Source organism: Marmota monax, unplaced genomic scaffold, assembly GCF_021218885.2.
Source record: "Marmota monax isolate L192 unplaced genomic scaffold, Marmota_monax_Labrador192_F-V1.1 WCK01_AAM20220418_F8-fsc01474, whole genome shotgun sequence".
NCBI classification, from domain to species: Eukaryota; Metazoa; Chordata; class Mammalia; order Rodentia; family Sciuridae; genus Marmota; species Marmota monax.
The window spans coordinates 9856-34742 of record NW_026694631.1 but is presented as its reverse complement, the minus strand read 5'-3'; the positions used below and the strand labels follow the sequence as shown (position 1 = coordinate 34742).

Sequence of the window (24887 nt, the reverse complement as noted above, 5' to 3'; positions counted from 1 at the left end):
TGGCGTAATTACGTGAGGGACGCATGGAGGGGGCGGGGCAGCGGTAACCGGGTCAGGGAATGAGTGGCGTCCCACCGCGCATGCGTGCTGTGCTGCGCGGGCTCTGGAAAGGTGGGGCCATGGCCAGCGCTAGGGTCCCTCTTGACGTAACTCTGAGAAAAGCCACCCAACGAAAATTGCGGAGATTTTCAAAACTGAGAGGTACCGAAGGAGGAACCGAGATCTCCTGGGCAATGAAGAGGGAGGGTGTCTTCCGAGGATTGTCGCTTCCTTTCTGCCTCTCACCTGCAGTCTTTAAGTTGCTGACCCAGGAATGGCAAATACTTCTTTTGAGTGTTTGTCACCGTCCTCTCTTTACGTTATGCTTAGTGCCTTTTTAAAACTTTATTCCTGGTAGTGTAGACATCAAAATAAAGGAGGAGGAAGGAGAAAAAAATTTAATCTGACTTTTGAAGCTCTAAATCGAAGTTATGCATTACTTAGTTCATTAGAGGAGATCTGGAGCACGCTGTTTTGACCCTTATAAGTGAATTTGATTTTGCCCTTACTCCCTACCTGCTACCCCTCGCCTATTTGTTCTCTAATGCAAATGCTTACTGAGAAGGGCAGCAATAGAACATGGAGGAATTATGGCTTAAGTTTTTAAGTGGAAGTTCGGTATTTAAAAACTACCTGTGCCATTTATCATTCCTTGTACAATTATCTAATAAAAGTATTTTATTTCCAGTGATTGCCTAAAAGCTACGAGTATTTGGATAACAGTAAAATATTATCCGCTATTGAACCCTAGCTTACAGGTCTTGTTTGTTAGCTAATAAAAACCCTTTTTATTGATAAAGAAGTGACTCAAACTGTTTACCAAAAGTGCAGTCTGTATTTTAAGGAGTTCATCAGAAAATTGGGACCTTTTATGTTATACAGTACCTGGTGTCATAGTCCAATAGCCTATGTAAACTTCCATGACTCATATTAACGGAATAAAAAAAATGAAGTAATAAACAGCAACATTGAAGAAATAGGTCCTTGGATTGAATGTTTCGTAGCCAACAAGCCCTAAGTGGCTCTGATAGATGAGAACTGATTTTTAAAGCAGGATACTCAATTATTTGGTTCTTTGTGTATTATTCTTATTTAAGAATTGAAATAATAGTCTTTGGAAAATAAAAAGAACCTCATTTAATCAAGAAACATTAAATCTTTTAGAATTTCTTTAAAAATAAACTGTAAACCCTGAAAGGGAAAAAAAAATTTGAGCAGTCCTCATTAGAACTATTTTAATCATAAAAACAGGACACTAATTATTCCCTAATTTTCAAATGCAGAAGATGCATTTTTGAAGAGAATTATGGAAGTTATCTTTTCTTTTCCCTTAAGAGAGGCAAACTTGTAACAGCTAGAGAATTCTGATAATATTTGTTATCATTTTCTTGCTTTTTCCAAATAGGCAAACCTGTGGCAGCTGGAGAATTCTGGGACATCGTTGCAATAACAGCAGCTGATGAAAAGCAGGAACTTGCTTATAGGCAACAGCTGTCAAAAAAGCTGAAAAGAAAGGAATTACCCCTTGGAGTTCAGTATCATGTTTTTGTTGATCCTGCTGGAGCCAAAATTGGTACGCATTTTATGAACAGGTTTATAATACAAGATTCTGGGCAGAATAATAATTGAAGAAAAGCTTTTCTGGGTTTATAGTTCATAAGCTCCATCTATAGCCTTTACAAACTTTAAAATTTGAATGTAAATTGACCTTTCTAAAGAAAGATAAAAGGCATAGCCACTGTTCTTAATCCATTGTGACTTATAGTGGAAAATTTCCAGAATGTATTTGAAAGAGAATTTTATTAGTTTTAATGAAATTTAGTAAGTATTCCTTTGGACATTATCAGTAGACTTTTTACCGTGCCTCCCAAACCCACTGTTTTTCAGAAATTTACATAAAGAAAGCAAATCAGAAAAAAAAAATTAAATAGATACATACATACATCATATATAGATGGCCAATTGGGAACACAATGCCGAACACAAAATACAATGCATAACATACATTCATTGTATATAGATGGTCACTTTAGAACTCACTGCAGAATGTAAAGAACACAAGTCTAGTGGTTTAAGTATCATAGAATATTTACTTGAAAATTCCAATTTAAGTCAGCTTTGTTCTTTGACCTTCCTTCTTTCCTTTGCAAATAAAATTGAATGCTGTTTTTCTAAAGGCTGTTTTCCATATGATACTTAAAGCTGAAGTCCCTAGCCACCAGCATGTATGTGTATAATTCTATCTTTGTTCTTATTAGCCAGTGTTGTCTTAATTCCATCAACAATGGGGTCAGTACTTGTATTATTCTATTGTATAGATAAGAATCTAAGGTACAGATCTTGCCTAGTTGGTGGTTATAACTAATGTGGTTGTTATGTTTGGGATGGTTTTTAGTCCTAAAAATCTTTTTAGATTTTTGTGAATTTTATTATGTCACCTTGGGTTTATTAAAATACAAATCAATAGAATAAATTTTATGATTTGTAACTCCATGTGTTTATATGTCACAGTCTTCCTGTGTTAAACATTGTGTAATTTAGCATTTTTTTAATTACTATTTTTAAGGAGAATATTAGCAAATCTTTTGTTACTGAGGGCTGCTTTCTAGGTTTCTTTACTGATATTCATTTGTTTTATTTGCTATGGCATGTATTTATTTTATTTTTTACCAGTACTTTTGCTGTCAATTTTAGCCAAAGCCATATTCTTATCCTTATCTTTAAAATAATCATATCCTTAAAATTATAATCTTGATTTTAGTAGGTTTCTATTAAATGAGTCTTCCTTTTTATTTACTTTAAAGGAAATGGAGGATCGACGCTTTGTGCTCTTCGATGTTTGGAAAAGCTATATGGTGATAAGTGGAATTCTTTTACTATCCTGTTAATTCACTCTGGTAAAGTTATAACTTTATTAATTTTATTTTCTTTTGAATTATTCTACCTTTGTTACCTTGGGGACTGTTTCTCCCTTTACTCCTATTTATTCTTTGAAATTATTTTACTTTGAAAAAAATTATCATACTTTTCTTGCTATTTTAGGTAATAAGTGTACAATGATTTTCACAAAGTTTATTGTAAAAGTTATTCATCTGATACATCATCATCTTTTCATGGATATTGTTTTGTCTTTCATATGCATGTAGAAAATTATTCTTCCTTAAATGGAACTCATCGAAATATGATCATTTCTCAAGAGTTCTTTGGAGGAGATTCTTGCTGTGGGGAAGAGGCCAATTTAGCACTATTATTACTAGACTTCTGCTAAAACTTTCAGTCTAGCACTTTTGTCTGATTATTGTTAACTAAAGGCCATAATCCTTAGAGTTTTAAAAACATAAAGAAAAAATGACAAGACATGGAGTCCTCAAGTATGTATACCAAGGGGGAAACACACAGAGATAAGGAAATTTTAAAACAGAAAATTGAAAGAATATAATTTCAGAATAAAGCATAGTTTTTTGGGGTTTTTTTGGTTTTGTTTTTTGTTTTTTTGTTTGTTTGTTTTGTTTTGTTTTTGCATTTATACAAAGAATAGTTTGAATACACTTTATTGTTTGAAAATTATGGTTACATGAAAACCTCTGTTATTTTTTATTATATGCTAGAGGACTAATGAAAACTTTGTCATGGATTGTCACTGATCCAGGGACACATATATTTTAAAAGCATTCATCTACATAGTCTCTAAGGCTTTTTTCATTTCTTATGATTCACATATAGGATCATGATTCTTTGTAAAGATGATGTGAACAATGTACAACCAAGTTCTGGTTTCTAGACTAATTAAATGTAAAACAATTCAATTTATAGTTTTAGTCTAGAAAAGTAACTATAACTCTTACCAATTTAGTGGAAATTTTAATTAGACACCAAAAAATAATACATAGTTAGAAATATAGTGAGCCCTCTATATCCATAGGTTCCACATCTGTAAACTCAATCAACCATGAATAGAAAATATTTGAGAAAGAATAATTGAGGCTGTACTAAACATTTGCCCACATTTTTCTTATCATTATTCTCTAAACAATACAATATAGCAACTATTTAATACATTATTTTAATAACATTACTTTATATTACAATTTACTAGAGATGATTTAAAGTACACAAGAGAATACTGCATGCAAATACTGTGTCATTGGATGTTGATATCCTCCTGGGTCTTGATCCAGTCTCTGTGAATGCTGAGGGACAGCTGTAGATAATTCATCAGTGCTAAATTTTACTATTGTCTAGTCTTGGAAAAAGGAAAAATAGAAAGTTATAATTAGCTGTTATTTGTTGAACAGTGTACTAAGTGCCAAGTGCTTTATCTGTATTATTGATCTCACAAAACATGATAAGGCAAGTGTTATTTCACTTGTGCTGATTTGGAGTAAGTCCAAAGATAAAAAGCTTAAAAGTGGTGAACCAGGTTTGAACTCAATTTTTATCACTCTTTCTACTAAGGTAAGCTACCTCTCACTGTAATTATTTGCATAAAAATGATATACGATATTTAAAGTACTTAAGAGAACACTTTTCAATGAATTAAGAAGTTATGATGTTCAACTTACAAGGAAAAAGCCTGTTTAAATGAAAAGTAAGTATAAATTTTTAAGTGTTTTAAGTGTATATAATTTGAAGGAAGATGATGCACCTGAAAATGAGAGTTTAATAGAAAATTATATTTTGGAATTGTTACATTGTTATTTTTGTAATTTTTTTCTATGAAATAAAATTTTAATGTGTGAATTTAAGAGCGATTGAAATGTATTGTTTAAATGCAGATACAACATCAAGTTTTAGCCCACAGTCCTTTTTACTTGTTATACAGTTGTTCAAAACAATTTACAGGCTCTATAATATATTAGACTTCTGTACTAAACTAAAATCTTTAAAATTGTATTATATCAAATGGCTACAGGAGAATTGCTGTTTCATTTTTAATCTGGATTTCATTATCCTTTCTAGAATTATAGTAACACATAGAATATAAATATATTTAGAGGTATTTGAGTTATAATGGATGTCCCTGGATTTTGAAAATGTTATAAATATTAGTACACTTTAAATGTTTTTTCTTTTTAAATTTTATAGGTGGCTACAGTCAACGCCTTCCAAGTGCAAGTGCTGTGGGGAAAATTTTTACTGCCTTACCACTTGGTAATCCCATTTACCAGATGTTGGAATTAAAACTAGCCATGTACATTGACTTTCCCCCACATATGAATCCTGGAATTCTTGTTACCTGTGCAGATGATATTGAACTTTATAGTATTGGAGAATTTGAGTATATTAACTTTGATAAACCTGGCTTTACTGCTTTAGCTCATCCTTCTAGTGTGAAGGTAGGTACAACACATGGAGTATTCATCTTAAATCCTTTAAATTCTTTAAAACATAGGGACCTTGAATACAGATGTTGCCATTGTTTTCTTCATAAGCCCAGCATAGAAGAGATGCATCAGTTTAATGCTGTGTGTAGACCTGGAAATTTTTGTCAACAGGAGTTTGCTAGGGGTGACACTGCCTATCTCCAATTAGACAGAGAGTATGTCTATACAGATAGTGTATTTTATATGGATCATAAATCAGCAAAAAAGTTACTTGCTTTTTATGAAGAAATAGGCACACTGAACTGTGAAATAGATGCCTATGGTGACTTTCTGCAGGCTTTAGGACCTGGAGCAACTATAGAATACACCAGAAACACATCAAATGTCACTAAAGAAGAATCAGAATTGGTAGATATGAGGCAGAGAATATTTCATCTTCTTAAAGGAACATCACTAAATGTTGTTGTTCTTAATAACTCCAAATTTTATCACATTGGAACGACTGAAGAATATTTGTTTCATTTTACTTCAGAGAGCAGTTTAAAGTCAGAGCTTGGCTTCCAGTCCATAGCTTTTAGCATCCTTCCAGATATTCCAGAATGCTCACGTAAAGCATCCTGTATCATTCAAAGTATATTGGATTTAAGAAGTTCTATGGCACCTGGCTCAATTGTAGAGTATTCCAGATTGGGGCCTGATGTATTTGTTGGGGAAAACTGTTTTATTAGCAATTCTTATATCATAACAAAAGCTGTGGTGCCTGCATACTCTTTTGTGTGTTCCTTAAGCTTGAAGGTAAATGGACACCTAGCATATTCAACCATGGCATTCGGAGTGCAAGACAACTTGAAAAATAATGTTAAAACATTGTTAGATGTAAAATTACTTCAGTTCTTTGGAGTCTCTTTTCTATCATGCTTAGATATTTGGAATCTTAAAATTACAGAAGAATTGTTCTCTGGAAATAAGACACATCTGAGTTTGTGGACTGCTCGCATTTTCCCAGTTTGTTGTTGTTTGAGTGAATCAGTCATAACATCGCTAAAAATGTTAGATGCTATAAAGAACAATTCACCATTCAGCCTGAATAGCTATAAATTGTTTTCAATTGAAGAAATGCTTGCCTACAAAGATGTAGAAGATATGATAGCATATAGGGAACAAATTTTTCTAGAAATAAGTGTAAATAAAAAGCAGTCTGATTTAGAGATACCATAAATATTGTATATTTTGCCCTTCTATAAACATGATTAAAAATACAGGCATTGTCTGTAGATATTTTGGGGAGGATTTAGTAAAGCAAATTAGTGAAAATTGTATTATTTGCTGTAGTATTTTAACACAAAAATACAGATAAACCATTTTTAATTGCATATTTCAAAACTGACTTCAGAAAATAAATACATTTTAGATGTTTTTTTTTTTGTTGTTGTAATTTTCTTTTTATAAGGATGTATATGTGGAGCACTTTTGTTTACATCATGAATACTAGTTTTAAAGGAAATTTTAAACACTAGTCTGTTTAGAACTTATTCATTTTATTTTGGACTTTGGTTCAAATAAAGTCTAAGTGTTATTGGCAATTCTCTCCCCAAATATAGTCTTATTTTTATAAACTAATAAAAATGACATCTTACAGGATCTTCCAAATACTGTAGGAATACTTTTCCAAAAACAAATTAATAGCTAACAAATTCAGATTAAATCAATGCTTAATATTTGAGATTATTTTAATTGATAAATAACTAGATACAAATTTTTCTGATAATAACAAATTGTGTCTCATTGATCTTATCAAAATGAAACAAAATTAAATATTATTTTATCCTTTTATACTTGAACATGTATTGCTAAAACTTATACCTTTTATCTGAAGTTATATTCTGCAGGAAAACACATGTGTGCTCTCACACACGTATACATACATAAATAAAATCAGTTATCTGTGGGGAAGGTGGTAGGAATAATTGAGGTTCACTGACAATTATATAGTTTCACCATGGACATTACATTCATCTTCTCCTAACACTCACTTTAACAAAATTGTTAAAGTACCAGGTGGACTGATTTTACTTTCCATTTTTATTTTCTGTCTACATATTAGTGGCAATGCTGAGAAGCAATAATTGGCCAAAAGGTGGACAAAAGGAGCAAGGCAAAAGTATAAAAAAAACTGTAATAGTACACAAATGATAAATAGCTTCAAGTAACTAAAATTGGCTAGAATCCCAGTCTATATATTCCTATTTTGTTTTAAGCACATAAGTGAAAGGTCTTCATATCAAATTCTAATAAATAATTACAGACATGATGTGTCAGAGTTTTGTGTTCTAAATTAAATTGGAATAAGAACTAGTCTGTGCCAGTTTTATTTATATATTAACATCAATATAAAAATAATTGGTAAACTAGAAATGACTTATTTAAAACCCTTAATTATTTATGTATGGACATATTTTTATTTTTTCAAGGTTCTTTCCAAAGAGAAAATAAAATGTATAGAGGTTATTTTAACATTTATTCATTTAGAGCTTTCAGAGAATTTTATGTGTGTGTTGTTTATTAAAAGCTCAAGACTATAATTTTACCTAATTTAAAATGCTATTAATTATGAGAATTGTTGTTAGTTTATGTTTTACTGAGAGAAAACACTACCGATAAAGTATGACATATTGCTTTATTGAATAATTTTTATGTTTATTGGAGATCTCTTCTATTCATTTAAGCATAGACTTTTATAATTTAATCTTTTGAATGTAATATAAAGGAACAAAAAGTAAAATATGGAGATTTCACGAAGATATTTCTGCAGTTTGACAGAGCCAAACTCTTCTGAAATGCTTTCAATTCACAACTGTTGATACCCATATTTCCACCAAGAACTATCTTCTGTGTCATCAAAGTGATTAGTAAGGCTACATATTTCTAACAATGCCCTAGTATGCTTTTGTCTAGATTTTACACCAAGTGGCAGATAAGGCACCTGTTATCTGCAAGTAATAGCACCTGTTCTGCAAGTTTTGATGCTGATGCTTTACTGCTTGACAAATGAAGTTTCATTTTTGCTAAAGTTTAATCATGTCCCTAAAAAATAGGTGGCCTCAATTTAAAGTCAGCAGGAGGTCTCTGACAAATTGATATGTTAGTTATGAAAATAATTGGTAACCATAAATGACTTGTCTATCTAAAGTATAGAGTGTGTGAGATAGCGAGAGAGTGAGTGTGTGTGTGTGTGTGTGTGTGTGTGTGTTTCTAAAGTTCTTCCCATGGAGAAAATGTGGTAACTATTGTTAAACATGTATTGATTAACTTTCAGAGCTTTCAGGAATTAATGTTTATCATTCATTAAATGCTTAATATTATAGTTTACCTAATCTTAATTTTATCATAATCCTGCACAACACATGCATTCTATTTAAAATGTTATCTGTTCAAAAGTTATGCCTGTCTCTTACCTAGGGATGTATTGCTTTGTGTGTAGTATCAGAACCACACATGTATCAACACTGTACCTAACTCAAATGAAGTAACAGTCACATCTACAACTGATGACTAAGTTCACATGACAAAGAACTCCATTACTATTTCTACCTGTCTAATAGTTGTTTTAAAACATATCAATTCTATGATACACTCTATATGTTGAAATGTGGAGAAAAAAAGATGAATTAGGAAATTAGGAACTTTAGTCTGTATTTTGCCTATAAGACCTTCAGAAAGTAAGTTACTCTTAAACCCCTGTGATGATAAGGGGGGACCTTTTTTGGATAAGTGGCTCAATTTTATGACAGTCACTTTTTTTTTTTTTTACGTTCTATTTAGCCTTTCAAAAAAGATTCATAGTTTTTGTTTCTGAATTTTATCAGCAATAAAAAAGCAAGGCCTGCATGTAAATTGTACATTTCCTCTTGATTTATAATTTTAATTTTATAAAAGCACAGCACTTAAATCATATACTCTGAGGCTAAAGGAATGCTATTGCTTGTAACTAATTGTATTCTATAAACTTGTTGATGAGCTAATGATGAATAATGACTTATGATTTGGAGATAGATAGGTCAAGTTTAGGTAACATAGGAATATTCAAAAGTGCAATGATTATGAGAGCTGTAACCTCATCAAGGATTAATCCATTTGGTTTAATAATTTGAATGGACTATTGTGTGAACAGCAGTTGGGGTATGACTGTAGGAATTAGGTCACTGGGGACATGCCCTTGGGAATTATATTTTGTCCTGGGCTCCTCACTCTGCTTCCTGGCTGCCATGGGTTTAGCAGCTTTCCTCCTCCACACCCTTCTGCTACAATGTTCTGCCTCACCTGAAGCCCAGAGTGATGGAGTTGGCTGACCATCAACTGAGATCTTCCAATGTTACATAAGGACTACCAAATTCAACAATAGAATCAAAATCAAACTTTACCAATGGCAAAATGTGTGCGTTATTATACAGCAAAATCAGAGACGCCATTCACATTCATACCATGATGCCCTCTGGACTTGAATAACTTGTAGATGCAGAAATAAGGGAGGGGAGCGGGTATGAGGGTAGGAAGAATAGTAGAACAAATTGGACATAATTATCCTGTGTACATAGGTGATTACATGACCAGTGTGATTGTACAACATGTACAACCAGAAGAATGAGAAGCTATACTCCATTTATGTATGATATGTCAAAATGCATTCTACTGTCATGTATAACTAATTAGAACAAATTTTTAAAAATTAAAAAAGGAACTTTAGTCAAGCAGAATTAAGATAGAGGGAAAAAACCAAAATATTATTAATTTGCTAAATAATTTCAAATTCTCTTCTTAATGTTGTTCAGTTGAATAACCAAGTCTTCATTTCTGCCAAGAATTATAAGAGAAAAATCTTGAATTTATTTAGGGTAAGTAATAATTAGAGCAACTATTATCTACTTAAATTAACTTGAATTTCTGTTTTTTTTTTAAATTTTCTTTAGGCAAAGCCAAGTTCCTTTGAGATTAAAGAACAATTTTTATTGTTTATACTTAATGAAATTACACTATCATAATTGACTTGTTTAACTTCATCAGGGATTATTTCACATTGCATATTCTCCTTCCCTCCGATATCTATGCGCTCAACTCTATCATATTACTGTGTTCTTCATATTCCCATTTGTCTTTATTTACACAGGAATTTCTGAGTAGATTTTTTTGTATATAAGAAAAGACAATTTACAGCTTGGAAAGTTAATAGTTCTGTGCTTGTCAGGGTTACCTGTATGAGCCATGATAAACCAAACTTACCATAGAATTCAAACTTAACAATTTGGTTGTAGTTTAGTAGACCACCATTTTTGGTTATGCTAAAATTTGGTATGAAGGAATAATAAAAAATGATGATTACCTACTGCATTGATACTTATAGAATTAGAGAAAGATACCTGTGAGGAGTAGCTATTATCATCCATGTAAAGCAATTTGACTGTTGATATTTGTTTCTAAAGACATTCACCCCAAGGGCCTTATTCCCCATGCAAGTAAGCAATTGAAACAAAGTTAATGTTTCCTTCTGGGTAGTTGGGCAAGTAGTCTGTCCTTCTGAAGCCTCTGGCTGCAAGGATCTCTTACCCATCCAACTTTATAAATTTCAACCATTCAAACACAGCAATTCATTCCTGATTATTGCAGACTGGTGCAGTCCATCTGCTAGTGTCATATCCCAGATATCTGTGCCATACTTATTATTTTTCAATGCATTGCTGAAACAATCTAAACTCTAATGTCTGTTTTTTTGAGGGCACTATTTTATGATGTGTTACAGATTTGCTTGTTGAATCTCCAGCCTTCTTTAAAGCCAACACTTTGTGGCTAAGTAAACTGCACATGTGAGTGATTTTTTTTTTATTATTATTCATCCGTATTCACTCTTTTCTCTATGCAAAAGAGTCAGACTGTTCAAGTTAGTTTTAATTTACCACTACCTTGTAAAAAAGTGTTGCATTTACCCAGGCAAGAATTAAAGCATTTACACTTGAGGCAAAAATCTTTTAAAATACAACTCTGTTGAAATCGAGTAAGTGTTCATTTCATTTGCAGGTTGAGAAATGTTGCACTGTTCAATGAAGTTTTACATGATTGGTTTCTTTCCTATTATTTTTAGCCTTGGGCTTTGAGGAAGTAAATTATATTCACCAATATACTGTTCCTCCGAGAAGTTTCAAATATTTTTAGTAAAACCTAAACCTAGAAAAACTTACACAAAAAATAATTATGATCATAACTACTGTTAAGTGCAAATATTAAATGTACAGGAACACTGACAAGGATATCAGCTTATAAAACTCACTAATTATATATCATTGACACCAATTTTTAATGAAATTTAACTTTAAAAAAATCACTCACTGAAATTAAAGTTAATAGAATTCCTAATTAACTATTATCCAGTCAAATCAAGAGTTGTTTATGGAAACTAGGTGAGAAAGGGTTTTCTCCCTTTTAGTGAAATTCTTTTGTACTTGTTACAATTGATGATACTTAAATAGAAAAAATATTTGCCATGAGTTCAATAAGAAAAGATAACAATTTGTGAAGTTGTTCATGTTTCTTATATCATCATTTATCTATATATCTCTAGACTATAAATGTACCATAATTAATAACCTAAAAATCTAGCCGCATTTTGCATTATATGAACCTTAAACTTTTCCTCTTTTCTGTACAACTGTATCCACATCCTCTTCAGGAAAAAAAAATCCCTTCTCACAATATTGTGTGTAGTAGATTTCTCTAAATAATTGTGGCTACAGAAAAAGGTGGTAGGAGAAAAAAGGATATATCAGAGCAATGAAAACACAACAATGTATAAAAATAACTGTTCTTAGAAATTCTTTGCCATCCTCATCACCAAGAATTTCTTCACTTGCTATTTTATTGTAATTCAAAATTACCTCTTTGACAACTTTTTTTCTCTTTCCTTGACCAATCCATTATTAGAATACCAATTGTGTCCACATTATCTCTAGGAACTTGAATATTAAGTTTTCATTCTAATAGGTTTCCCAGTTTTGCTGACAACCCTCTTCCAAACACTAGGCTGATCTTCACATATTCAGACATATCAGATACTCAACAGAACTAAAAGAACTTTTCATTACCAAGAGCCACTTTCCATAGAAGGTTTTAGCACCCTTGTTATACAGTGCTTTCTTTAATTTGAAAGTTGAGTATAAGTGATTCTACAACAATGAAAAAGTGCTCTTGTTATTAGTGGTTGACCACATATTATTACAATCCTTTTCTAGATATTAACCTCTGCTGCTTATTATTGAATGATAATTTTTATAGAGATGGAAGGACCTTAGACTAAACTTCACGAATACTATGAATTGTTATGTAAGGAGAATTTTAGATTGTAAAAACTATAGAAGCTTACTGATATCACCTAAGTGTGAGGCACTTCATTGCCTATTCCTGTGATAAAAGAATATTCCATAATGCTGTATAATCTTACCTCTGTCTTTGTTATAGTAAATCAGTGACTTCACCCAGGCTACAATTTCTGAAATGAAATCTAGAAATATACTTGATAATTCCCGAGTTTATATATCCTCAAATGTGAAGCATATATTTTGAGTGTTCTGAAGCACTGTAATTTAACAATAATATCCAATAAAATGGGACAATTTATTTGTAACATTTTTATGAGGACACCACTCTAGTGATTCTTTTTTTTGGTGGGGGGGGAGATTGGGGTTGAACCCCGGCACCTAACCACTGAGCCATATCCCCAACCCTTTTTTGTATTTTCTTTAGAGAGCGCATCTCACTGGGTTGCTTAGTGCTTCAAGATGTTGATGCTTTCTTTGAACTTAAGATCCTCCTGCCTCAGCCTCCCTTTGTTCTCTTATATCATAATTTTCTCCTCTCTACTGAATCATTCTTAGCAGTATGCAAATATTCTTGTATTTTTCCAGTTAAATAACAGCAAAAAACACCTCTTTCTTAACTCTACTTCCTTCAGTGATTAGTTTCTGCTCCCTTTACACTAAAATCTGGAATAAATTGTGCCATTTATTCTTCAGCCCAAAGTAGACTTTTAGCCCCACTTTTCCACCATCACAGCTCTCCTGGGCTTGTTCTGAACATTCTAAGACCCCCATTTGCTGAATGCAATGGTCATTCTCATTCACATCTTCATGGCCTTTCATCAGCATTATCTCAACTGACTACTCCTTCTTTGACCTATATTCTTTAATTGACTTCAAGATCCCCCACAACTCCTGGTTCTTTTCCAAAGTCATTGGCCACTCTTTTAAGTCTCTTTAAACTGTTTCCTTATCATGATCCTTATGTCTCCTATCACTAGAAAGAGGTCTTTGTGTTTGGATTTCTGTATACATATTCACTTCTCAGAGATCCATTCTCATAGCTCATATTTGCCATGATTTCTCAAATCTTCATTCCTCATTATTAAACTATAATTCTTGCAAAGGGTAAAAGTATAATTCTATAAGTTGTGAGCATGTTTCAGATTTTTACTTAGTTAATTAGGAAACCAGTAGCATAATGAAGTGGGTTTTATACAAGGAAGAAAGATTCTATATATTTTTATAAGAATTTTGTCCAATAGCACAAATACAAAGTGCTGGAAGACAATTACCAAGAGTTTTTCTAGGCAGTTCTTGTTTCAAATAAGAAGTAGGATTATATAATTACTACAGGTCAGATTTTTTAGAGTAGAATTTGAGATAGAGTTCAGAATACAGCATAGATTTTTAAGGAGTATCCTTAAAAATAACATTGATTAAGATTGGACAAAAGAGAGAAGTCAAGCAAGTCTGCAACAGTCTCAATTGGCTGATCCAAAGAGGAACTTTGGTAGAAGACATTTCAATATTGTCCCAAATTTAATGTGTGTGCCCAGGATTTATATGACACATCATGTAGGTACCCTAGGTACCTTTGAAAAGGTAGTTCTTTGTGACTGAGGCAAGTGTGAGGCACTTCTAATATTTTTCATTTCTGTGAATGGGGCTAACACCTGAAGGCCCTCTACTAACAGCATTCCCAGTAGCTCAAGCATCCGGTCTGTCATTGAAAAAGGATCTGGGTGCCACATCACAGTGTCCACCACAATAACTTATAAAGTCCAAATCAATGCCAAGATTCCCTTTTTACATAAAACTATTTTAATGAAATATGCATGTTCTAATTCAAGATGAATTATGATGACTTTCAAACTAATCATGCAATATTGTACATATTTTAAGTGGACTCAATCTGTAATGAAAGAAAGAAAATGTAGTAGATGTGTCAATCATTGATTTATGGAAGCAAAATTTTTATAATACTCTCACAAATCTACATGATAATCCCTAGTGCCAGATTTTACTTTTGACTAGCTGAACAAGCTAAAATATTCATAAATTCACATGAAGCCAGATGGCTTCCCACTGAATATGCATTTTAATGATTTATGTACATTATTTATTCCAAGAAGTGCACAAAATATACCATCATCATAGCACAGACTCCTAATAAGTTTATTTAAGAATAAAGGAATAACAGGTGTCCAATGCTAACTGTATTTTGCATTGAACCTATGTATATTTGAGGATTATAGCAAAATCAATATAGTTGTTTTTATTAGTTTCTGAAATATCTGAAATAAGAAGATTTCAGCAGCAAAAACTGCAGTTTTGGAAAGAAGAGTTTAAATTTGCAGACATAGTTTTTTAAAATAATTTGTTTAGTTTTCTAAAAATTCAAATGTATAACAAAGTCTTAACCATTTTTATTAAGTTGATCAATATTTTGAAGCTCTAATATTTTCATATCAGTTTAAAATTGTATATACACATTTAAAATAAAAAAATAAGTCATTTAAAATTTTCATGAACATTTTGGAAGGTATGAAATGATAATTTCTGATTTTAAAAAAATTTTTAATTCATAGTTTTTCTGTGTCTGTTTTGTGCTTTATAGAGTTTTTCCTCTGGATATATATTTATACTGATATCTTTCTCATTTTTTTACACCTTTAAATGTGGTACCTAAGATGGTGGTTTTGTAAACTATATCTGATAATTCTACTATGTTAACCTTTTTCATCACTATGTCAAAAATATCTGACATAAACAATTTTAAAAAGTAAAGATTCTTTAAAAGTCCATGGTTGGCTGACTCCATTGCTCTGGACCTGAGGTAAGGAAAAAATCATAGTAGAAGGGCAGGGTAGAAGAAAGCTCTCAGTTCATAGCAATTGGAAAATAGAACAAGAGCAGAAGAAGCCAGAGATAAGAATGTTCCCTCCAGGGCATACCTTCAGTGACCTACTTGCTCCGGTCTTGCCCCACTGCCTATACTTTCCATCACCTCCATAGTCCACTCAGCTATCAGTGCATTAATTCACTGGTGAGGTCAGAGTTCTGAATCCAGTCACTTCCCAAAAGCCTCACCACTGAACATCACTGAACTGGGGCCCAATATTTCAACAAATGAGCCTCTGGGGACATTCCAGATCCAAATATCTGAAGTCAGTAAGGGACTACTTTTCTTTGGGGGGGTGGTACTCAGGATTAAACTCAGGCATCCACTGAGCCACATCCCCAGCCCTATTTTGTATTTTATTTAGAGTCAGTGTCTCACTGAGTTGCTTAGTGCCTGGCTTTTGCTGAGGATGGCTTTAACCAGAGATCCTCCTGCCTCAGATTCCTGAGCCCCTGGGGTTACAGGCATGATCCACTGAGACAGGCTAAGAGACCATTTCTTATGCTTGTTTTTCAGCACATGTTGCATGCTCTGTATTTTTCATTAATTTGTTTATTGGTTATTGTCCATAATAAAGCATCTTCTAGATGTTCCCCATGACCTAAGATCACTGTATTTGCTTCTATTAGGAAACAGGGGAGATGTTGTCATTTGAAAGCAATCTTAGAATAAATTCAAGTCTGAGGTTATTCGGCTTATCAGACTCTGCATACCCAGGAGCAAATCCAAAATGAGCATACTTATGGCTGTAATTTCTCAACAACCTGGTTTTACTTTCTTTTTTCTTTCTTCTGCTGTGCTCAGCACTTAGGCGGCCTGATCCATAATCCCCTCAGTTCAGAATAATGTATGGCAGGTTTATGTCTAGTTGATCCTTACCTGAAGGCATATTTTTTTAGAGAGTTCCAGCTGAATATGTGAAAGTTCCCCTTTGAGAATTCTAAACCTGAGAGAGCCCTGGGCCAACCTCTGATTTCTCAGAACATAAGTCCTATATGCTTTTGGCAAATGCCTTAGTACAAAAACTTACCCCATATTCCACTTATATGTCTGAATTCAAGTTTTTTTGTATGTATACATAGCCTTATTGTTTTTAGTTCTTTTATGTCTCTGATTATAATTTTATATTTTATTTAGCTAATATATAAAAATCAGTTCATCCTCATTTATATGAAAAATCAAATATAATTCTATTATTTATTGACTTTCTAATCAACATTTTTCCTACTGATGGTATATTTTTGTTAGTAGAAGAGGTGGTATATTACTGAAGGGGATAGTGGTAGTAAATGATGTATTTTTCCAGTGATGTTATGATCCTGGAATGTAAAGATAATGAAAGAAAAAAAAGGAGTAAGGTAAATGTCTCTATTCTCAATCCTTTAAGTCCATGTCAAATAAACTACATGATGAGGGTAGACAACACAGAACCTAGCATAATGCCTCATATAGAGATGATAAATCACTTTAAATATTTTATAGAGAAAGTCAGATTAAACATAAGCTGTCCAAATGTTTGTTTAATGTGTGTATCTTGAAATAGAAAATCTACATAATGTCTTCAAAAGTAAGGACATCATTTGAAATAGATAAATCAGATACACTACCCTTTCTAACTTCAAGTGATCAAACATATACCAAGTATTAATTATGTTCCAGAGACTTTGATAGGAATTAAATGTATTTCAGAGTTCTTCCAGTTTAGACAATAAGGAAAAAAAATATAATTCTAACCAGAGCTACAATAAAGAAAGTAGAGGATGTCATTAGTACACTCAGCAGAAGGCATTAACAAAAGCTACCAATCAGGAAATTTACTTGAGACCTAAAGGAGGAATAGGAATTATCCTGTTTTTGTTTGATTTTTGTGGGAGGTTGGAAGAGAGATGGTGAGAAGGAGAATATATTTTTGCAGCAGGAGTAGCACTTAGGTAGTTTGGAAAGCAAGAATGCCTTGTGCATAGTAGGTTGTAAAAGAAGCCCAATCTAAGGGTAGTTTATGAAAGTGTTTTAGTCAGCTTTATTGCCATTGTAACTAAAAGATCTGACCAGAACAATCATAGAGGAGGAAAAGTTTATTTGAGGGTTCACAGTTTCAGAGGTCCTAGTTCCTAGAAGACTGGCTACATTCCTCTGGGCCTGGGGTGAGGCTAAACATCATGACAGAAAAGTGTGGCAGAGGAAAGCAGCTCACATGATGAGGAGAGAGAGAGAGAAGAAAGAAGAGAGAGAGAAGAGAGAGAGAGAGTCTCCACTCTCCTGATACAAAATACTCCATAGCCACGCCCCCAGTGAACCACTTCCTCCAGCTACTTGCTTCCAAATTACCATTCATTTAGTTTCAACAGAAATTAATTCAGTGATTAGGTTAAGGCTATAGCCCAATCATTTCTCCTCCAAACCTTCTTACATTGTCTCATACATGAGCTTTGGGGAGGAAATACCTCATAGACAAACAATAACAGAGTGGACTGAAAAATGTCTAAATTTTAGATTAATTCATAATATTTTACCAAAATTATGATACCTTCTTAGAAATTTAAATAAGATCAATAATCCCTTTCAGAGAAGAGGAGAGAATAACAGAGGAAGTTACATGTATAGTTAGTTACATGTGTGTGTGATGGAAATGCAAGTCTCAGTATTTGGCTGCCAAATGACAAAAGTTGACTCTACACTCAGGTGAACTATAAGAAATAGGGGAGAAAAAAAAATCAGCATCTCCCCACAGATCACTTCCTTATAAACACTATAAATTAAAGGAAAGTGGTGATTCATATGATAGCTTTGCTTAGCCATAAGCTATGCAAATTGAACTGTGAACAAGTGAATCAGGAGAGAACTGGAAAACAGAAACTTCATGAGTAATTAATATAGTACAAACATTGTGATGAAGCTTATTTACTTTGAACCTAAAAAAAGAATTTAGACTTTGAAACTTTAATGAATAATCCTGTATTTTATATTCTCCTTAAAATGTGTATTTCTGGAAAATGTTTTTGTTTAAACATGAACAATAACCTTTTGTCTTTACAAGTTTATAATCATCTGTGCTGAACTAAAAATTTAGTATACAAGTGGTGTTTTTAATGATACAGAGATGACACCCCATATAACATTATTGTGTCAGTGCGATTTAAAAAGGAAAAAGAATGTGTTTAGATATTTAACTCCACTTCATAAAACTTTTCTTTCATGGTCTTTATAGAAAAATAACATCGGTAACAAAATACTTACATAAATGCATCTTTTACGGTCTATAATCAGACATTAGTTAAAGAATAAGATAATCTTCAAAGTTTTTTGTGAATGAAAACAAAAACAATTTTCTAGTTAAGCAAAAAGCTCAACAAAGGCAACATGTAAAAATTGGACAGCATTTTTGCTCTGTTCTCAGCTATATCATTAACACACTGTGATCTACTTTAAAACAATAAAGTCAAGATATACAAGTTCCAAGGGCAAAGAGTATTGTGAGTCTGAGATGGTTAGATAAAAGTTATTAGAAATTGTTTTGAAATTGAAAGAAAAAAATCTCTCCAAATGGTGAAAATATGCTGCCTATCAATTGCTAAGTAGGAAACTTATGTAATTATTAAATAAACATTTGGAGAATATGTACAATTTTTCTTTTTAAGCAAAGCGAGTATATTTAATGATTCATTTCTTCATTTTCAAGAAAAATTTTCTTGACCTTTTTTTCTCGTAAGGTAATAAGGTAGGTATCCAACACTGAACATTACATCTCAAATGTAATCTCAATAGACATGCATCCAGCAACATTTTTATGTTCTTTATAAAATGCCTCCTCTGTTTTAAACATTCCCCTCAATTTACCATGAATTTACATAAAATTTGCCTGTTTCTCTCACTCATAGAATACTGGCTCATACGATTCCCCAGATCCTTCTCTCCTCCAATAATTATGATTTTCTTAGCTTTTCTAAGCTCTATTGGTTTAACACTATTTCCTTTTGAAACTTTTCATCTTTCCTCTTCATATTTTCCATCACTGCTGCTACTATATATATAATTTCTCTGTCATTTGGTATTTATGACTTTGCCTAATTTAGCCTCATCAATTTTTAGTCTCAAAAAATATCCAAGATGAAATTTAAATTACTTTGGTCCCATCAGTTTTGTTTAATTTGTTTTACTGTGTTGAGCAATAATAGGGATTTTAATGAACATCATCTTAATAATTTCTGTGAATCCTCTGAAGTGATATAATGATCTAAATTGTGTCCAAACTCTCAATTTATCATATGCTAGAGATTAAATAGTTATTTCCTTTTCCTCTAAGATTTTGAAAACTCCACAAGTAGCAAGACCTATTTCGAGACATGCCATGTTCAAAAATTTTCCTGCAGCCAGTCCAACTTAACTCTTTCCTCTTATTAACTTGTATATTATGTATTTTTTGGATCAATTATTTGAGTCTCAACAAAATGACTTTGTAGAGTAAGTTAGATTATCAACTATCAAATTAGGTTGCAAACTCTACAGGCATGGACTCTGCTGTGTATTTCTTTTGTGCACAAACTGTGTTCCAAACACTTTTTGGAGTTTTCCTATATTTATTCCTAATTCAAGGGCTTAACCCCACAGATTTTGTATTTAGTTGATCATGGGTGTGTTCTGATAATTGTAGTTTTTAAATGTTTCCTGAAAAATGCTCATTTATAAATTATTTCTAGGGCATCAAACATCTTGTATTAATGACTAGTGCCAATAAACTCCAAATAACAAAAAGTTCTTAATGGGTAGGTAAATATTTAGAATGAAAATGAGGAAAATAGAGATTAAAATCTGCTTATAATTTCAAAATGCTACTTATAGTGCTGAATTGGCAATAACTTCATCTATATTTATTTCACTTTTCAAGACCTTAGCAATATTTCTCTTATTGAAGGGATTGATTCCATTCAGTTCAATTGGTTCAATCCTCTTCAGTTTGGTTTATTTTAGATCAATTTGATTAAATACAAGCCAATTAACATCTTACTATATCTGTTGTCAGACACTGTACTAAGCTACTTTTAATGCAAAGATCCTTGCTTTCAAGAGGCTCCTCACATACCAGGAGAGAGAGAAGCATTAGTTCTATCTTCTGTGAAAAGTGCTTTAATAAAAGTAGATGTTGCATTCATAGAAACAACTTAGAGTATGCCTTTGGAGTACATAATTGCCAAATATAAATATGATTAGGTATCCAAAAGAAATGGTTACAATGGAATAGCCATGCTTAGTAACATTAGAGGATGCAAACTTAATACACCATCTCCAGATGATTTTGTGGATTAGCACATGTCCCGACTATCTAAAATAAAGTTTCTTTAATAGTTCAGAGAGGAAATGTGATCTTTAGAGGATCCATAGGTAAAAAAATGTGGTCAGTTAATAAGTTAGTTATTATAACATGACTACTTGAAATTGATTTTTGGACATGATGGAAAATGCAAGGTTCAGAAAAATAATGATGGAGTTAATTTGTGAAAACCTCAATGTGATAAGCCTGCACTTATCTCTCATTATGATATACCTAAGGTCCACATAAATTTCAAATACCTTGTACCACTTTACACAAGCTCAATAATTTCTTCTCCGGATCCATGTACAAAGTAGAGAAATATGAGTATATTTTTATAATCAAACCTAGATATAGACTTGGGAAACTAACCAGCAGTTAGAAAATGGAATCATACAGTGAGTCACCTTAAACAATGAGACTGAAGACTTGAAATCCATGTCCACTGTATTCTACAAGACTTAATAAAACTAGGCATCAAAAACACCCATGTTGGAAATGTCTTTTTATCATTTTGCTTTGGACTTAAAGATTTGATAATTCATATTAAAGAAGGGGAGAAAATTGTAAGGAAAAGTATGTAGTGTGCAATTTTCTCAATAATTCTAATTGAAAATTTAAATTACTTGCTATAGCAAGTTCCCTGAAAATTTAGCTTTATAGACAATAGTCCCTTCAAAACCAAGTCAGAACGCTGTCTGACCCTCAACCCAGCCAAATATAGTGACCCACTAATGGAATTGTGGGCAAAAACTGACTTTCTATGCCTCCAATAGCATTACACTAACTCCTTGTGCTTCCTTAAATATTTATTCCCAATGTTCAACATTATATGGGTGAAATTTCAGCAGTGAAGGAAGCCAGCCTAGTTCTACAACTAAAGTATAAAATGTATAATAGTTTATGAATGAATCAGTCAGTTCTGGTTTTCAGGGTGTTGAAGTGGACATTGTGATGCAATGGTTAGCCAAACCTTTGAGCACATGTGAAATAATTATGGCATTGTGGCAGTGATAAGTAGGATGAAGGGGGCGGGTACAAAAAGGATATGGCATGATAATCGCCATTACCATTCTGCCATTGAAAAGATTTAGGAAGAGATGTGACAAATAATAATGGTAACTATGCTTGAAAAAAACGGTTGATTAAGACTGTCTCTGCAGGAAGGAACTAAAAATTGGTCATATGGAAACACTCAGCAGGCTAACTCCAGGATTATATATGAACCCAGAGACATGGTACTTTGATAATACACTTTGGTTTCATGGCCTTCAACATTTGAGAAAAGCAGTTATAGAATTCTCCCAAAGTTAAAGGTTACCCTGAATGACTTCTCAAACTTTTGAAACTACAGGACACTCTAACAGATCCAACTATTTGTTTTTCCCTGGAGATTGCTGCAGCAAAAAATAAAGAAACAATCACTGAAATAACCGCATGTGGTTTCCAACAGAATCTCTTCATCAAATCAGCTACAAAATAATTAACTACATGTCTATAGATTCTCTGAAAACCACCTTGTATAGTCCCACTTTTTATCCTTGAAATAATTGTGAACCCTACATCAAATTTGCTTTCTTTTCACTTTGAGGGACAGCCATGGATGGGAAATTGTTAATTGAAAAGGAAACTAACTCAATATAAGTAGACCTAATTATTTTTGTTTTTATCCTCCACTCTGTTTTACGAATGACAAACTTCAGGCATGGAAATGCTATTTGCCCAAAACAATAATTAGTCATTAACTGAACTACAATTATACCACAATGTCATTTCCTCAGCAAATCAACTCTTGGAAGAAGAAAAGAAAGGATGAAAAAGGCAAGGTAGGGGCCTAAGTTATTATGTTACTCTAAATGTTTGATATATCAAAGAAACTTTTTTCTGATTGGAATCCAGTCGTTATCAGACGCACCAATCATGTATCTCTATCGTAATACAAACACTGTACTGCAGTTTCCTGTTCACTTACCCATACTTGATCCCCAGAAGCTTTTTGGAGTAATTGGTACAACACATACTTCAGTGGGTAACTGAATGAATCCATCAGTGAAGAGCTAACCTGACAATTGAAAGAAGTACTATGAATTTGGAAAAGAAAGCTTTATCCAGTGACAGAAATGTAACTCTTATTCCTGTTGAATTTATATCCCCCTGCCCCTAGAACTGGGGACTGAACCTAGGGACACTCTATCACTGAGTAACATTCCCTCAGTCCTTTTTGGTGGGGGAGGTGTTACAGAGCACGGGCCTTCCAAGAAACTGAAGCAATGCAAAGACCTCACCCCACTTTCAAATCCCTGTTTTTGCAAATAAGTCAGATTTCAGACATGTTGCTCAGAGTAACATGTCTGAAATGAGTATATTGATGGAATAGGAAAAGGGAAAGGGGGTACTCTCAAGAGAGTGGGTCCTCTCAGGAAAGGGATTGTGTTTTATTGGGTATCTCAGAGAAATTTCCAGAGAGTCCTATCCAGTTTACCTCTTGACTTCTGACAGCAGGGTGACATCAGTCCCCACTGCCATGGCAACCTTAGGTTTCCTTGGCCCATGCTGACTAGTTCTAATTGGATTCTTAATCATAACATTCTTACATATTTTATGGTGAGGTGAACTATCCTTATCTTCTAGAATCTAGTCTTCGGAAAGGATCACAAAAGTCCCTCCCGTCAAAGTAACTTGGATTCCTCTTATCAATGTTATTTCCGTCCTGCATTTCACTGCAGATTACAGGTAGTATGCTGAGGAATGTGACATATTCTTTTCACTAAGGCTAGGCAGGGCTGCATGCAAATTGCTTTTTGGCAAAGAAAGCATGTAGGAGTCAGTGCAGTGAGCCCATTCTATAGAATTATTCTCTTAACCTTGTACTCCCACCATTCTATCTGTCCCCTGACAAGTATATGGGGATTTAGCCAGAGGTGTTTTATCCCTAAGCTACACCCCCATCATTTTTTAATTTTTTATTTTGAGACAAGTTCTCATTAGGTTGCTCAGACTGGCCTCAAACTTGTGATTGTGAAGCCTCAACCTCCCAAGTTGTTGGGATTACAGGTGTGCACTACTGTATCTAGTGAATTTATATCCTTTAACAAATATTACTTCATGCTCACTTACCAACAAAGGAAGGCACAAAAAAGATTAAATTCTTTGTATTTACCACTGGAAATGAAAATATCAATATTGTTTTTACATTTCTTTAATATACTCTCATAGAGATACTGAGAATACCCGTTTAAATCACTGTGATAGCAATATCTTATTTATTTTCATGTCCTATTTTTTTGATGATTTACCTGAATATTACCTCAATAATGTTCAGATTTATGATGTAATTTATAATTCTATACTATAAATTCAAAAATTCTAGTGGAAAATAAATTGGAAAAATAAGAATTTTGTGATTTTTTTTGTGAAGATGTACAAATACATTGTTTAAAAATATAATCAATTTTATAAACTAGAATAGTTGCAACAGTTTAAGGCAATGGTCAATATCTCATTTAAATGACTGTTTCAGCATAAATCATGTAATGCTTATTTGAAAAAGTTAAAAATAAACCAGTTAATAATTCTGATTTACTATGTTTGAAACAATGATTCTCTTACTTGCTTGCCAACCAGATAGGACACATCAAAACTCTAGACTTCTCCAATAAGGAATATATCAATAAGAATTTATAAAATGAAAAAGTGGTCTTGATTTTAAATATAAATCTCTATTTAAAATTTAGATTAATTTAATTAATATTTTAAATTAAAATCTAGATTTTAAATATATATTTCTAAATATGATAAGAATTATACCAGGCCATCAGTTTGATTTTGTGGAATACATGTTTCTTTATAATTTTTCTGTTGGGGCTATAAAAGTAGAGATGTCGAGGTTAATTTTTGTCTTTTCATCGGGAAAGCATCCTTTTAAATATTTATGAAGAAACCAGTATAAAATATAAATAGCACATGCAGAA

The 24887-nt window shown here is 32.7% G+C and overlaps 1 protein-coding gene across 1 annotated transcript; it reads left to right on the top strand.

Moving 5' to 3' along the window:
• Positions 1–47: 47 nt before the first annotated feature.
• On the top strand, positions 48–6780 carry Fpgt (fucose-1-phosphate guanylyltransferase). Its single transcript, XM_046422876.2, has 4 exons — positions 48–201; positions 1445–1612; positions 2844–2936; positions 5125–6780. The coding sequence occupies exons 1-4, from the start codon at positions 60–62 to the stop codon at positions 6579–6581; spliced, it is 1860 nt and encodes a 619-aa protein (XP_046278832.2). The 5' UTR covers positions 48–59; the 3' UTR covers positions 6582–6780.
• Positions 6781–24887: the final 18107 nt, after the last annotated feature.